Source organism: Pelecanus crispus, chromosome 3 (assembly GCF_030463565.1).
Source record: "Pelecanus crispus isolate bPelCri1 chromosome 3, bPelCri1.pri, whole genome shotgun sequence".
NCBI lineage: Eukaryota > Metazoa > Chordata > Aves > Pelecaniformes > Pelecanidae > Pelecanus > Pelecanus crispus.
The window spans coordinates 90,410,802-90,428,174 of NC_134645.1; the positions used below are offsets into that span (position 1 = coordinate 90,410,802).

Genomic DNA, 17,373 nt, shown 5'->3' on the forward strand with positions numbered 1-17,373 from the left:
CGGGCGGCCGTGCGCCGCGCGGAGCGGTGCATGCTGGGAGCTGTAGTTTAGCCCGGGCGCCGTCACGTGAGAGGCGGAGGGGCGCGGCTGCGCTTCCCTTTTGCCTGCGACGTCGCGGGCGGGTGACGTCGCCCGGCGGAGCGGAAGCTGCTGCTGAGCTGCCGCCTGCGCCCCGCGCCCCACGTGCCGCCCGGCCCGCGCTGCTGGGCGCGCGGCCCCTTCCCGCCGCTCTCCTCAGGCGCTGCCCGCGCTCCGGCGGCGGCGGCGGCGGGGGATGGCGGACCTGCGGTTCCGCCTGGCCGAGCCGCTGCAGCTGGTGGCGCGCAGGAACGAGAAGAGCAGCGCGGAGCTGAGCAGGTTCCTGGCGAAGCAGGTGAGCGGGCGGCGCGGGGCTCGGCGGCAGCCCCCGGGCGCCCGCCTCTCCTCCCTCCGGCCGGGCCTCGCCATGGCCCGCCAGGGAGGGAAGGGGACAGGCCGCGCTGCACGCACCCCACCCCCACCCCCTTCCCACCCCCGCCCCGGGCCGCCATCTCCTCCCGGCAGCTTTGTCTGCTGCCCGCGCCGCCCCCACCCCCCCGTCCCGTCCCCGGGCGGCCGGCGGAGCCGCTCTCCCCTCTCCGCTCGCTTTCTGTGGGCGCTTGTTGCGGCTGCCTCCCCTCCCCGCGCCTTTCGGGGTTGTGCGAGTGCACCCCTGTGAGGTCGGTCTTCTCCTGTCCCCCTCCTATATCGCTTCCTCAGGAGGCATTTTGCCACGCAGTTAAAGTCTTCGGTATCTTCCCCGTCCTTTAAGGTGACTCTGAAAGCATGATAGCGAGAGGTGGCACGTTGTTAGCAAGCACCGAGGCAGTATCTAGTCCCTTAGCTGCAGCATGTTACCCTCATGCTATTTGCATGTCTTCTTTAATTGCCTTAAAACACCATGTAGGGTAAAAAGACAGAGGACTGGATTTTCTAGCGTTTGCTTCTTTTTTTTTTAATCGCAGCGATGCTGGAAACGTGTTCATATTTTCACTGGTGCCGTGCTTTGGCGACCTTAACTCTGAAAAGCACACCTGCCTTCTAGGAGAGTTGAGGCCTAGCTCATTTCTGTCTCTGAAATACTTGAAGACATGTAATAGCAGGATATCAACACATCAGATGTCATATTATTACTACTTTTCATGATAGAGCTTTCGAAGCCCCTTATTGTGTACGTACTTTGGGGCTCAGAATCCATAGTTTGAGTGTCTAGGAAATGTCCCAGGTTTTTTTTGAGATGAAAAGTCTAAATCTTTTTTCAGAATATTGGCTTTCAGTCGGAATTACTGTCTCAGTTATGTTTGGGGAAAGCTTTCATACTGGTCGTCAAGGTTCTCTGTTGGTAGACAGATGGCTTTTTCTTCCATCGCTACAAATCATAGGATCAAAGTAAAATTGACATGAATGTATATTCCTGTGTTGGAGAGTTGATGCTAATTGGTGGGAAGCAGTGCTGAAGAGAAAAAGAAACAGCTGGGAAATGGAGATGGGGATGATGCGGATAGGTGATGTAGCAGACAGATGGAGCAGTGAAACAGAAGTGAGTCACCGAGATCTGAAACTGGGAAAAAGACTGTGCCCTTTCCCTTCTGGTGACTGTTTTGAGATATACTTCAGGTTTAAAACCCTTGCCTCGGTGGAAATTATTAAAGGCCGATTACATGCAGAAAGCCTGGAACAGCACATTAATGAAAAATTACACGTTCTTTTGAAAACTGAATTGCTATTTCCAAGCTTGGAAGCTACAGATCTAGGAGTATGTTAGGCTTATCTTGCCACTAAACAACCACTGGCTCCAGTCATCATACCTTATTTCCTACCAGTTGCTTTGTATGTAACTTAGGAAGCATGCATTCTGGAAATCCAGAGCTCTCTTTGCTCTGCAGCTGCACTATATCTTTCTGGTGACTTTTTTCTTCAGTATTCCATAATGGAATGGAACTTGCCCACAACTGCTAAGTGAGGAACAGTCTTATGAGATTCACAGTAAGGCACCATTTATGTGGTGATGGAAGATCTTGTTCCCTGTGCTTCAGTATGTAACAGAAATAGAGCCTTTTCTGTAGAGTATTTGTATACCACTAACTCTGCAAAGGTACAGAAAATTTCTGTGTTCTTAATGAGGAAATTGGGATGAAAAGCTCTCTAAAACAGTCTTTGTTTCCTGCCTTTCTATTTTCTTGGATAATTTAAGCAAACTGTATAAGCAGTAGGGCTCTACAAGCTGCTGGAATGTGCTTTTGGTTCTGTGTGTTACCAAAGGTCTGTTTGAATCGGAACACCTTCCTGTGTAGAATTCCAAATGCAGATTTTGTGCAAATGCATGTATTTTGGCTCCCTGTGATGGTGTAATTTCAGTAGAGAAGTTCATTAATGTGAAGGTTAAAATGCTCGCAGAAATGGAACTTTAGTGCAAAAATAATCCTTATTTGTTTCTCCCCTTCACATCTGCCACTGTGCATATATAGAAAGACATAAATAAAAAAACCTGACTCTTTTGAATATTTCCTCTATGTAGTCTAAGATAGAACCATCTTAAGTGAACTGGAGATCTCTTCTGTATCTCCTATTCTGTTGGTGTTCAGTTTGGCATCCTTCACTTTGCCTTTCATTTTAATATATGGGAATGAAAATTGTTTTAATATAACTCCAGGCTCTTATTTATAGCCCTTCGGTCTTTGTATTTGATGTTGAGAAGCGCCTTTATTCCTTTTTTTCAATAAATGTAGGAAAAAAGAGGTGACCTAGTTGTCCCAAATTCACCCAGCTACTCATTGGCTGTCAGAAAAATGTCCTGACATCCTGGTAACTAAGGCAGATTATTTTTTTCCTAAGAAGTGACTTCAGCTTTTTAATTGAAAGATTAATTAGGCTTTATAGCATGTAGCATTATAAATAAGGGAAGGTATGTTGCACTTTTGCTTCCATTCTGGAATGTATTTTCATCTCCTTCTGCTTCTAGTTTTTGAAGAGCTGTGATTTTTGGGAGACAGTATGTTAATAAATACACTGATACAAAGTCAAAGAGAACATTCTTGCTATCCCTGAAGGAGCAGTCTGTCCAACTCTATCAAATATGACTTGCTGGAGGTGGTGTAGGAAGTTCTAGCTTGTTCTGCAGGTAGTTGAGGTTATCTTGTTCTCCTTGTGAGACTGCGTATCCTCCTGCCTTTTTAAATTTTCTTCTTGAAGCATGTGCATTATTATAAGAAGAGTGCAGGCTCATGTTTTGCTTTGTCTTACTGAACTGGACAGCTACCAAAAAGAGTGGTCCTACTCTGTTTTCTTTTTGCCTATTCCCAAGGCCAAGACACACCTTTCTGTTGCTTCTCTTATCCTGAACCTAGTGAGTGTGCTGATGTGGAAAATCCGTTCAACTTTCCCACACAGAGGAAGACTTTGGAAGAATTAATTTGGTCATCTTGCCAAATTGATTGCTGCACAGTCACACAACGGTAGAGCTGTCGTGTGAGGGAACGGAGCCGAGAACATGTGTTCCTGTGTTGGAGGGGAAGAAGGGTTTCCCATGTGTGGCCCTTATGCCCTCCCACCCTTCAGAAGTATCCAATTGTTAAATCTGTGTGTGGTGTAACATTCTGTGCAAACACCTGTGAGCCACGATCAGAAATTTGCTTTCACGTGGGCCCAGTTGTTCCTTGCTGTGATCCTTTTTCTTAGCAATCTTGGGTTGTGGATTAAGCCGGTTCTTAATAAAGATTTTTGTACTTTGTGAGCACTGAGTAAATGTACTGTGCAAGCTGGGAAGGAGGTGTCCAGCACGCTCCTAAAGGAGCATCTGGGATCATCTTTAACTCCAGGTCTCAATCCTAGCTGTGCTTCTGTTTAATGTCTTTCATTAATAATACACAATAATAATAAAAGGGACAGTCTTTTGTGATACTTTCTTAAAGCTGTGAGTGCAGATTTACTACCCCAGATTTAAACACTGGAATTAAACACTTTTAATCAGCTGTCCTTTGCTCCTGCTTGAGAAAGTTGGGTATTTCACACAGACACCTTTAGTTAAAAACCCCATCTGACAGTATTCTTCTTTTCCGTAACATTTTTAATTTAGATTCTGAAATCAAACAGACGGTCTCTTTGTAGAATGAGAATGTTGCCACTGTGATTTTTGAACAGTTTTATGTGTCCTAAGGGTACTACGCACAGTGATTAAAAAACTGCTTGCTCTCGTGAAATTGCTAATAGAATGGATTTGTTGTACAGTAGTCATGTAACTACAGAATTTTACTGTCAGTCACATTATTTGTTTACTATCTTATTGTTAACTGTTCCTTTTATGTGATATTGAAATCTCTGGTTAATAAATTAAGCACCCTGTTGTGCCTTGTTTGGGTAGCCAAAGATGTAATTGATTTGGAAACTGAAGGTACTTTTTATTTTTTACAGTGGAGTTTGTCTCCAGTTCTTTTGAGTCTGCTGCCTTTGAACAGCTTGTCAATCATTTTGCCACTCAGAATCTGATCCCCTGTAATGAACAGTGTCTTGCTTGCTCTGTGATGGATGGAGACCTTAAGCTCCATTTTTAAAATAATTTTTGATGCTGCTCTCATAGATGAGAGGAAGATAAACTTATAGTATGGTTTGTAAAAACAAACACAAAGCATGTAAGAAACTGCTTGCAATTAACGTGATGGTTTTGATGTTTATAGTGTATATACTGCAGTTTCTCTGATTTCTTACATGCTATTAGGGAATGAATGTCTTTTCAAATTCAGAGGGAGACCTAAGGAACTTGAACAAGTATTCTAGAATGATGTCGACTGTGGTATAACCTTAGGAGGTCACCCTTTCAAAGGCAACATGTTGGACCTCTGCAGTCTATTTATCTTGTAACAATGAAACCACCGCACCTGCAGACCCAGGAGCAGGTTCTACCTGAGTAACAAAAGTCCAGGAGAAGCAGAAATTGGCTGCACATGTTGCTAAAACAAAAGACTACCTGAATCACAGAATATTTCTGTAGGAGTTTAGTAAGTGCTTGTTTTGTTTGGAAAGCTGCCTTTGCCAGCTGTATTTACGACTGTTTGCTAAGAAAGATAAAATTGTTTTGATAGGATAAGGGTTCACTCAGCAAGGGAGGGGAGAGTGGAGCGTCAAAGTTAAGAGCAAAACCGCTATGGTGCAAATTCATAATTGTGATTTTTCATAAATCAAATTTGCTTATACTGCATTATATGCTAAACATCACAGAAGTGGAGAGATGCTTGGATAATAACATGAGCTCAAAGACCAGAGAAATTTAAGCATAAGACACAAGAAATGGGTTGTGGTTCTTCAGTAACAGAGTTGGGAAGGTTGGGGGGATGTGAGGAGGGGTGTGTGGTTTTTTTGTGGTTTTTTTTTCTTTTTTTCCTAGCAGATGTGAACATGTTTTCCATCTATTCTAAAGCCTAATATTTTGTTTTGCACTAAAGGACCATTTTTATATAAAAGTAAGGGAAAAAAAAATCTCAACTTCAAAAAGCGTGCAGATACACACTGCTTCTTGTCTGCAGCATTGCTTGCTATAGTTACTATCAGAAATATAGAATTAAGGCTGTAGTCATGATTGAATACTTCATTTTTGAAAAGAGAGAGTAAACATGATGCAACTCAAACTTTTAAGACCTTGAATTCTTAAATGTTTTGTGGCTCTCTTGAGACTGAGCTGTTGAGATCAGTGGGAATTCTATTAACAAAGATGTATTAGTTGTTGTAACATTTTCCCACTTTTTTTCTTTAAAAAAATATTTAAAATTACTTTATCTTTCAGCTGTAAAATATAATTTAGGATTTTGGGACTTCTTTGTGATTCCTATTTAGTGTGTCATTCTGCATGTCACTCATTCTGTTTCTCAGTTTTTTTTTAAATATGGAGAGCTGTGTCAAGTAAGTACCTCCACTGGGAATTTTGGACTCCCTTCTGTTTTTTGAAAGATTTGTTCCTGTAAAATTCACTATGAATCCTGCATGAATAGTTCTGAGGTTAAAAGTCCAAATCATTTCGCATTTAAACTGTTCTTACTTTCCATTCCTCTAGATTTGGACTCAGCAGGATCGTCAATGCATCCTCGATACTTTAGCGCAGTTATTACTGGATAAAGAATGTACCCTATTGATTGGCCGTCAAGTTCGGCCGATCTTGTTGGATTTGTTGGAAAGAAATGCAGAAGCCATTAAAGCTGGTGGCCAACTCAACCATGACAGGCATGAAAGACTGTGTGTAGCAATGAGCAAGCTGGTTGCTGACCATCCTGATGTTTTGCCGTGAGTAATGTGATGTCTCTTTTTGCAGTGTTTGAACTTAGGGAGTATATGCTTGTCGGTGTTCACTGGTGATGAGAGCTGATGTTACAATTTGGATTGTCTCCCACAATAACAAATGTATTTTGAATTGAAAGGATGATTTAGAAAACATGAGTCTTAAACACAGTTTACTTAAATTGTAGGATCTAATGTGATTTTTATCTTAATGATCAAAAGAAAAGCAAAACAGCTGGCATGAAAATTGCTCACAACCGAAATCTCTGCATTTAAGATTAGACCTGTAGGCTAGTAGAATACAAAGTTACCTAAGTAGGAATCAGTATTGCTTTTTCAGTAAACAAGGGCAATCGAAGAGATTTCATCAAAGGCAGTACTGTTTCCCCTTGATAATTAACTAATGATTTCTAATAAGGTAAAGTATCTGTTGTCAGCTGATTGTTGAAGTGGTTGTTTTTCCCAAGTTTGGACAAAGTTAAATGTAGGCCTTAGTTCTCAGTGTACCGTCAATTACTGTCTCAGGGCCGCTGTCCTGACATTTTTATTAGTGGCTGTTTTCCTTTCCTCTGGCTTAGATGTCTGTGTTACATCTCTTTCTCTCTCTCTCTCTTTCTTCTAAAGATTTGCTTTAAGATATTTTAAAAATACATCGCCAGTTTTCCAGAGGCTTTTTTTGGAGAGCTCAGATGCAAACACAGTCCGGTATGGGCGCAGACGAATGAAGTTACGGGACCTCATGGAGGCAGCCTATAGATTCTTACAAAAGGAGCAATCAGTTTTCCGGGAATTATGGGACTGGAGTGTGTGTATTCCACTCCTAAGGAGTCATGACACTTTAGTCCGTTGGTAAGTTAAACCCCCCAGATCTTCTCCATTGAAAAGATGTATCTGTGTCTTGAATTGTATTTAAAAATGTTCACATGCAAGTAGAAAAGAATCTTCAAATAATACCAGAAAAATCTGTACTGATGGTATCTGTGTCTGTGCGTCTTCCCTGATCTTTTGAAAGCTATAGTGATCTATCACAGAGTGAAACTTAGGCTAGTCCTTAGTCATGCTTGAAGCTATGGTGTGGAGAATCTTTTCAAATAACTTCAGTTTACCCAAGTTGGATTCATGGGAGATGCTGAATTTATCACTTCACCTCTACTGTAGGCCTGTTGGTGTATTGCATGCATTCTAGCATGTTATCCTAGAAAAAAGTAGGGATGGATCTACTCTCACTCCAACTTACATTATGATGATATATTATGCTGTTCTGCATTGCTAGGCTATTAACGAGTTGCGTTTTTTTCTGTTGCGTGTATATAGACATCTGAGTCACTGTAAAGCTTGGCTTATTTAAGCTACACTTCCTAATTGGCCTTGTTGCAGACTTTGCATGTGGTTTTGGTCAGACGTTTCATGTTAGGTGTCTGCCCTGCAGGGCTTCAACCTAGTCACATGATCTACCTTATTTATGTGAGGAATAGGATTGATAGTGCCTTTTATTTATTTAAGAAAAGGTCTTTAACAGTCTTCCATTTCTTTTTTTAAACATAAATTCAGGATTACGTTAGTAACACATAATTTTAAAATAAGGTGTGTAATTTAGGAAGGGCAGGGACAAGAGTGTTGTCAAATCTGTCAGCCATTTATGAAGCTCTTCAGGATGACATACACTTAGATCGTCTTAGAAAAAGAAATAGAATTTCTGATTCATTGACTGGAGTTGGTTACCTGGTGTTCAGCTAATAATCTTAAGTAAGTGAATGAGCTGACTTTTAAATTTTGTCCTGAACCAATCCTCTGGCAACCTTTTTTTTTGTCCGTCTGTTTGTCCCTGCCTGCCCTGCTCATTGAAAGCTTTGTTCTTGGAAGGTAAAAACAGTGGTATAATAAATGAAAAGTGGTTTATGATTTCTGTTAAAGCTGTCCTTTGTTGCGAGACAGCTTTATGCAGTAATGAAGTCAAGACTTGGGAGTTGTTGGCTTCTTTTGGCACTGAGTCTTGAGTTCATTGTGTTAGGGTTATTTTAGAAATAGCATTAAATAGAAGACAATTTTAAAAGGGAAATGGAAAGAGGAGAAGAAAAAATCAGGCAGAGAAAACCTGATTTTCATTGTCTTGTATGTTTGCCTTAATTTATTTGGGAAAGTGCTCTGCTTTATTATATTTCTGTTGATCATCCAGAGAAAGGTTAGCTAGTTGGTGTATGAATGAAAGTATGCCGTGATAGAATTGCTTTTCTCAGTTCTGAGATATTTCTCTAATCTTAAAGAATGTTAAGCATAGTGCTAAAATAATTTCTATGAAGAAAGTTTTCTGCATGTTTTTCCAAACTTGATATTTCGGTTTGCAATCGACAGTTGTCAAACTAAATTTCTTAAGACTATGTTTTGACATGTTTTATTCTAAATATAATTTTTAGGTATACTTCAAACTGTCTTGCTCTGGTTACATGCATGAATGATGAGCATAAATTATCTTTCCTGAAGAAGATATTCAATCCTGAGGAGCTGATACATTTCAGACTGAAGTAAGAACTTTCAAAATCTTGAATGCTATTTGTTTTTGTTGATGGCTTTCAGTTGAGTTAATAAACATGGATTTCACAGGCTACTAGAAGAATCTCAGCTGCAGAATGTGGAACAAGCCCTTGTTTTGGCCAATCCAGACTCCTCATTTTGGCAAAAGGAGAAAGAACTGCAATATACGCAAGGACATATTGTATCGGGCGACCTCTCTGCAAATGTAGTAGCTGTATGTGGTATTGTGCTGCCTAGACTACAGCTTGTTTCTGAAGAGCAGGTATGTAACCCAGGGTTAAGTATGTACCCTTTTTTTGTGGGGGTTTGGTTTTTGTTTTGTTTTTTAAGAATCCCTAAGTGCAGCAAACTGACTTTGTTTCCTGCTTAAATGGTATTGAGATACTGCGGGTAATACGTGTATCTTTAGCTTTCTTGATGTGTGCTGTTAGCTAGTGTTGCATAATACGGACACTGAAAAGAAACTCTGCAGTGGAATGAAGCAATGAAGACATAATAGTGCTGTTCACTTTATCTTTATGTAGCGTTTCTTATGAACATACTAGAAAAGAATATTCAGCCTTACATAGTATCTCCAGCCCAAGTTAGGGTGATATTCTATAGCTGAATAAAGCTAGGGTCTGGCATGGTTATTTTTACTTGCATGAGGTAGTTCTTTGTGCTATACACATATCTTATAAACAGCCTTTCTCCAAACATATTCTTAGTTCTTCTCTTAAAAGAAAATGAAGCTGCTCCTTACTCTTCTAGAAGGCAGAAAAAGGGGAGAGGAAGTGAGCAAGAACTCACTTTCTCTACTTGAGTGAATGCAGAATGTAGTGCCTCATAGTCTTAGGAAGTCCATCGAAGGCATAAACATTTTTGAGCAAGCAGTATTTAACCTTTTTCCTCTTGAGATGCTGTTTATCTTGAACTGTTCAGGTTCTTTTTTATAGCTGCAGCCAATATTCTTGACTGTTTTTCTCATTTACGTACAGTCTTAGCTCTTAGCTGATTGTTTCTATTTAATTTTGTGACACTGGTCTACAAATGAAGGACAAAGAAATGAATGAAGACTACCAATGTCCAGAATTTCTTGAGTAACAGAAGCAAGGAAAGAGGAATTTCCTTCCAAATTCTTCCCCATCCCTGAACTTCTGTAGTTGAATTTGCTGTATTCTAGCTTTTTTTATAGGATCGAGGCTGTGGCTCAAAATTAATTGCAGCAGGGGAAACTGCAGAGCTGTTCAAAGAGATTCTTACTCCTAGGCCAGTGTCATTGCTGCTGCAGCTGTGCTGAAGCTAGGCCATCCTATAAACTGGATTGCTGAAAGGATGCTCTTTGTCTATGAGGGAGGAGAGAACTTCCCCAAAAGGCACGCTTTTATTTTTTAATAGCCACAGGTATTTCACTGATCTGGTATACAGTGTAGTTCCAGTTACGCTGGGGAGGTTCCAGTTAGGGCTGAGGAGGTGTGATGAAGAGGTAGGAGCAAACTGTGAGGGAAAGCAGGTACTCTTTCAAACTGGCACTGTTAGAAGAGAAGTACATGAAACTGTATCTGAAAAGAAGATCAAACTTAAATACAAGACACTTGTTTCGGTGCAGCATGTACTCTGATTTCTTTTCTCTCTACCTTTTGGCAGGAAATCACTAATTTTTGTGCCATATACTGATATATAAATGACTGTAGGAGAGTCAAAATATTTGGAGGGTATCTGTAGCACTGATTAATTACCATTCAATAAACTACATTTTTATTTTACTCCAAATGCAGTAAATGTTAACTGAATTAACTTTTTTTTTTTAATGCACTGAATTTAATGATCTTGTACTTTGGGTGTGCAGAAAGAAATAAATGCAGCTGTTAATATTCATACTTCCATCATCTGAATCTAACTGCTATTTGATTTGTCCTGTGATTTGGATCCATTCTGATGACTTAATTCACTTATATTGCAAATTGTATTTGATTGGCATGTGTTATGATTGAATTTTTACTGTGCCTGTACTGACAACTTAGTGTGAACTCCTTTTGGGAACAAATTGTACGTATACTTTATTAAGTGTTTCACCTGTGATGGGTTTTTGATGAAATCTATTTTAATATCTGTCATTAAATACTGCTTTAGAATCCTTTATTTTATTTGATATGTGTTGACAGATCAGCAGGCCAAAATTTTCTAGTTGTCAGACTCGCTTTCTTAATTGTTCTGTGTTGTACAACCTGTTTAAAAAAAAAAAAAGTAACAATTTCAGTGTAGTAACTCAAATTTTATGTTTAAACAGGAAAATAATACTAGCCATTTTGTTTTGGTTGAATCTGCCTTCACAAATCTTCAAAACCTTGCTATGGCTGTAGCATATCAGAGTCCCGTTTTACTAGAAGGACCAATAGGATGTGGCAAAACTTCTTTAATTGAATATTTAGCAGCTGTTACAGGAAGAGCAAAGCCGCCTCATATTTTGAAAGTCCAACTTGGGGATCAAACTGATAGTAAGGTAACTGATGTTGTTGTTTTATGGTTGGATGATCAGACATAATTTTTACTGAAAGCATGGGCTTAATTTTCTAATAAGATAATGTTTAACTTTTTACCCAAAGACCCCACAACCCCCAACTCTGTAGTATTGGTCTTACTATTGATGAGAATAAACAAATGTGAAGAAAAATCACAGTTAAATTTCAGTAGGTTTAAAATTCTGTGTGTAATTGTGCTGTATCTGTTTCATTCAAATTATGTTTTATTGGGGTTTTTCTATGTGGAAGAGCCCTACTGATTTTTTTAATTAAAAAATTATTTGTATTAGAAAAAAAATATTCTAAAATGACTCAAGCTGGTGCCGAAGGCTGTATGGACACTTTTATTTCAGTTGAAGTAAGCTAATGTCAGTTTAATCTGATTCTGGGGGTTTTTTTGTGGTAAAAGTGAGATGAAGTAAGATCCAGTGATGTTGAGGGTGCTTGCACTTACATAATAGTGATCTAGCTCTACCTGTAGAGATAAAACCAGAGGTGAAGATAATTTCATGTTCTTCTGGTTTTGCATATGTAACTTTTGAGCTTGAATTGATTTATGTTGTTTGGCTCAATTTATATTTAGTTTTCTAAAGTGGTTAGTATATACAGCAGAAGTGCTACCTGCAGGGTTTTATTAGCATGCATAAGCACCTCCTTTACTTGCATAGAACAGCTGATTTCACCATCTCACAACTATTCTCTACAAGAGTATCTTTTCATATATGTGAGTAAGACTACTATATTAAGAAAAAGTGAGAAATTTCAAAGTACAGCTACAAAGTAGTAGTGAAACCATAAACTTATTTATTTAAGGAATGTTTAAATGTAGAAGTTACAGCTTTACGGAGAAGCAATGCTTGACTGGTTTTGTATCTTTGAATAACTTGCTTTACAGTTCCTCTTACTAGGTTAGTCACAGACTTTTCAAAACTGTAAAATAGAGTTCAGTGCAACCCAAGACAGTTTGGTATGTTATACTGTTGATTATTTGTTAATTATAGTGGCACAGCTCTGTAAATTTGCTTCCAATTACCTGGTTCATTTTAATTACTATGTTTCAGTTAGGTTATCATAGATGTGGAGGGGTGAAACTTTTTTTTCTTAATTAAAAAAAGAGTGTAATGCTGGGCACAGATTACCCGATGGATTGTTTAGTAATGTGGAGTCTAAGTAAATGTTACTTATATACCAACTTTGGTCATTTTTGTAAGTTTTTCCTGTGAGTTTTTAAGGGATGTAGCGAACAGGTCTCTAATTTACTGATTGTTTCCGTCATAGACGCTGCTTGGTATGTACCGTTGTACAGATGTACCAGGAGAGTTTGTGTGGCAACCTGGAACCTTGACACAAGCTGTTACCAAAGGTCACTGGATACTTCTGGAGGATATTGATTATGCTCCTCTGGATGTGGTATGTATTAGGTTCATATTTGCTGTAAGGTACTGGTTTTAAGGCCCATGCTAGCAATTTCTGGAGTCTAATCACCATGACTTCTGAAAATGCTGCCCCTTTAAAAGGGGTTAGAAAGAGTTAACCTGTCTGTCTTTGTTCATGTATTAGCACACCGCATTAGTTTTTGTCATTGAGAGTAGTCATGACAGTGCCACTACCAACTTTCAGTCTGAAGATTTGAATTGACACTGATGAGCTATGTGTCTTTTAAATCATGTTTTAATGTTTGAAAACAAATGTGGCCCCAAACACCACAGAATATCATCATTGTGTTAGAGTGATGCTGTTAATAAGTTTGGTTGGGTTTTTTTTAGCGTTGTGTGGGTTTTTTCTGGTTTGGGTTGGTTTTTTTTTTTTCCCCCCTTACAGATTTCTTACCTCTGGCTTGGATATTGAAAATGTGTTGTTACATTAAGCAGTATAGGTTTTAATAGATTTCCTGGTTTTAGCTCCAGAATGACTAGTTAGGCTGTCATCCTTCCCTGTTGAAGTAATGGGGGCTGAAAGCATATCTTCTGCAAGAACAATGTCATAGAGATGTTTTGCTGTGTAGGCCTGCTGGACATTCTGCAGACAGTTCTTTTCTTTCATATATGTTCTGTAAAGCATCCTTTGTGTGACTAAATAACCTGACAGCTTGTTTATTGGGTTCTAGGCTTCTGAAATATAAGGAATTTATAAGAAAGCCAAGAAATACTATTTGTATATACTAGACAGTTTTTCACTGCCAGAGGGTCATGCACTTATTTGCTTCAGTGGACTTGGCTCATTGCACTCATCATAACCATGCCTTGAGTAGTATCCTGCATTCATCTCCCTTTCTTCAGGTCCTCCCTGTGGGCATCCCGTCTCCCTTCTCCATATCAAAGTCTCCATGTTTGCCTCCCTCTGCACTGAGGGATCATTGTGCTCCTACCTCCCTTTTTTCCTTCCACCATTATTGCTGTACTTCTGCATGGAAGGATAGATTCTTTAAATAGGTACCAAATTCTCTTGGGGGTAGCAGGGTATACACTGAATAATGTTGATGTTTGAGAGTGACATCTTTGAGATGCAGGTCATCTTTGTTCAAGCAGATAAAGAAAATAAGGCTTCTGACACGAAAGTGTCTAATAATTCAATTGCCAATTCAAAATAAATAGTTTTGATTTAGACTTGCAGCGTAAAGACTGGCATTTCCGTTCTCTTACCATTAAATCTGGATACAGAAGAAAGAAGATAGGGAAACATTATACCTGTGACTTCCACTGCTGATTAAAATTACCAGGGACTCTGCAATACCTGTTAGTGTCACTTGGAAGTGCAATCTGCAGGAACAGCAGTTGGTGACAATGTAGTGGTGCTCGGTGGAAGTGCTTTAGCATCTCAAGTGTGAAATGAGTATGGATGAGTGTGCTGTCTGTAACAGTTTCACAAAAAAAATTGGTTTATAAATTTTCTTCTCTCCTGCAGATCTCTGTGCTGATTCCTCTTTTGGAAAAAAGAGAGTTGCTAATTCCTGGTCGTGGTGACTGTTTAAAAGTAGCATCGGGATTCCAGTTTTTTGCAACCAGGAGGTAGGCTTGTAAAGTTAAATGAGGTTAAGGGCATGGATATCCTATTTTTGTCAAAGACAGCAAGTGCAAGGTATTTGGTCAGGAGTATTTTAGCAATTCCCATTCACAAGCATTAGAAGCCATAGAAGTTGTGAAAGGAATTTTTTCACTTTAGAGCAGCCTTATATTACTACTGGGTGAATCCAGTCTTTATACAGAAGAGTCACTTCAACAAGGCTGAAGGAATGAAACTTGCTGGGGGGGAAACCCTGCAAAACCAACCCCCCATTAAAACAAAATACCACTCTCAGCAATTACTGTGTGAAAAAGGTTTATGATTGGTATCTGTAAGGTGTCTTGACTTGCTAGTTTTAACAGCACCTGTGTAAAATATTTCTTAGTTTTGCTGATCTTGGGGTAGTTGGTAGTCTGACTACTGAATGTGTCTAGTTTTCTGGGTTTTGTTTTTTATTTCACCTTCTCCTTGAGCAGTTGTATACATGTGTTCCCTGGAAGGTATTTTTTAAGAGTTTCATAAATAATTTTAACTGAACCCTGCATCTATAGTAAGATAAAGTTATTTGGGAATAATAAAAAAAAATAGAAGAAAAAAAATTCAAAAAATCTGATTTCTGAAAGTCTTGTGTCAGTATAGAGGTTTGTAAGTTTTCTAACCAGAAGATTTAGGGTACCCTCCCTCATGGTTTCACTGTAGTAATGGCTCATGCATCAGGTATCAAAGTGTCTTCTTGTATATTAAGATATAATATTGTATAAAGATAAAGGTTAAGATATCTAGAAGGGGAGTGGTTACATGGTTTTCAAATGTTTTGAAGTTTACTTCAAAGTGTTTAACAAATTTTCCTGGTTTGTCTTCCTTCCATAGTCTTTGACTTATCTGATCTATTTTTTTCTGGAATTGAATCTTTTTGATTCAACTCTCTTTTTGGTTGCCTCATCTCCCAAGATTTTCTTCTTTGCTATACTTGGTCAATAGTTTGTGTAGCAGCAAATTATAGTCTCTGTTGGGCTAGTTAGAGCAGATTCAGTAAGTCTGTTACAGTTTCCAGCTATGGAATATTACTAAAAAAAAAAAAAAAACCCACAACAAAAAACCAAAACAAAACAAAACCCTAAAAACCAAACCACAAAACCAATATCTAATGCTTTGCATGTGCAAGGCTACTTCCACAGTGGGTGCATAGTTATATGTGCAGTAAAAAAAAAAGGTGTTGGGAACAAAATATATGATGGAAAGGACTGTGAGCCTGAAGAATGAGGAAAAAAAATCAGGAAAGACTGGAGGGGTCAAGGACTGGAGATGCTTTTCCTGCATCTCTGCAGTAGAGCACAAATCCTTTAGGATCTGTGGAAGATATTTCCCAGGCCACTTCTGTCGGGCTCCTCTCTTTACAAAGGATTCTATATGTTTTTGATAGACTTAACTTATTGTCATTTGTCTTTCTGCAAGTATCTCTAAGGAGATTTTGCACTACAGGGGGGAAAAACGTGATAAAAGAGCAAGTAATTTGGAAAGCAGAGATAGGCAAGGTAGGGTACGTGACAGTACAGTGACAAGCAGTGGGTGATCTAGGCATCCACATTATGCTGTAGCAGCAGTATGTAACATGTTCTTTGGTGCACAGGAATGTAGTGAAAATGTTGACTTCTTCAGCAAGACACAATATACTCTGTTCCTTCATGTTGTTTTGATTTAGGATATTCAGTTGTGGCGGAGGTTGGTACAGACAGCAAAGCAGCCATGCTGCTCTTTTGGACAAATATTGGACCAAAATACATCTGGATAACATGACCAAAGGAGAGCTCAAGGAGGTATGGTGTGTGTTGCTCTATTGTGGCATGTCAATAATTGTTTCAATTAAGGGTAATAAATGTTTTTCAGTAATAAACTTGATCCTTATTTTTATCTCCAAGTTCCACAATACACCCTTATCACTTCAGATCTGTGCTGCTGGATTTGAAGTAAATGGACAGTTTGTCAGGAAAATTTGAAGTGAATTGGACAAAGATTCCTGGGACTTGCCTTGGCAAATACAGTTCCGCTTTGAGTGGGTCTAAGAATCAAATTCCAAATTACTTTGCCATTTTGTAGCCCACAGATTTAAAAACAGGGAGAAAAGGGGGGGGGGGGGGGGGGAGAGGAACCAACTTGGGATTAGAGTAAGGTCAAATCTAAGCTTTGAGATTAAAAGTAGTTGGTCAGTTATCAATGACAAATTAATGTTTCTGTTGATATTTTTTGTTAGTCTCTTTAGGGAATGTTTCCTTCATGTAGTCCTTCAAAAAATTAAAGGAGCCTGGGACCTAAATGAATGTAGAGTTCTCTAGAGATTCTCCTTGTGATACAGAGCTCAGAATAGGTTCTGATTTTAAAAGAGCCTTGCCTAAGGGGAAAAGAGGGTGAATAGTCTCTAGTGGAAGAGTTGAGGAGAAAGTTCTGAATTTTCTAGGATGAAGAAGATAGTTTTTCGGTAGGATTCATTCACTCCTTGGAACTCGTTCAGCAGCCAGTTATGGGTGACTGTAAATATCTGCGTGTTTTTCCATTTTGTCATTTGTCAGCTAATTGTTAGGAATGGGGCAAGAACAGCACTTATTTCAGACTTGCAGATTTTGTTGCGGGGGAAGCAAGTAGATGCACTGGGAGGCCTCTGCAGACAGTTTGCTGGAGATACGCATGCTTGTGTGCTGTAGCTGCTTCTACTACGAATAGATTCATCTGGGCAGGAATTCTAGGAAGCTCACAGCTGCAGTATTAGAAAGGGCTCTCTGGCCAAACTGATGTCAAAGATGACCTCCAGAAAGCACCAATATTCAAGTAAAACTTGGCTGTCAAAACCTTAAGAAAAAAGGAGGCTTTAGTGCTAAATGTGTCACTTACCACTAGGTTCTTTCTGTTCTTTTTTGTAACTTTGTAGCTCAAGTCACAAGAATATTAAATCAAACACTGTGTAAGGTTCTCTAGTAGTAGAAGAAGAGATAGTGTTAGAAAACACCCACTTTCTTGCCTTGAAAATAGACGCATATTCTTCTGGTTAATCTTAAAAGTC

The 17,373-nt window shown here is 39.3% G+C and overlaps 1 protein-coding gene across 4 annotated transcripts in view; it reads left to right on the forward strand.

Moving 5' to 3' along the window:
• Positions 1–274: 274 nt before the first annotated feature.
• MDN1 (midasin AAA ATPase 1) overlaps positions 275–17,373 on the forward strand; it is a 109,904-nt gene continuing 92,805 nt past the window's right edge. For 3 of the 4 annotated variants that reach the window (XM_075706639.1, XM_075706640.1, XM_075706641.1), the window contains exons 1-8: positions 6,210–6,288; positions 6,907–7,131; positions 8,697–8,804; positions 8,884–9,076; positions 11,084–11,296; positions 12,594–12,725; positions 14,220–14,323; positions 16,021–16,135. In XM_075706639.1, coding sequence (XP_075562754.1) covers positions 6,251–6,288; positions 6,907–7,131; positions 8,697–8,804; positions 8,884–9,076; positions 11,084–11,296; positions 12,594–12,725; positions 14,220–14,323; positions 16,021–16,135 — 1,128 coding nt within the window. In that variant the 5' untranslated portion in view covers positions 6,210–6,250. Of the gene's footprint in view, positions 374–6,061; positions 6,289–6,906; positions 7,132–8,696; positions 8,805–8,883; positions 9,077–11,083; positions 11,297–12,593; positions 12,726–14,219; positions 14,324–16,020; positions 16,136–17,373 lie in introns of those variants that run through there. The other variant, XM_075706638.1, reaches the window with a different exon arrangement.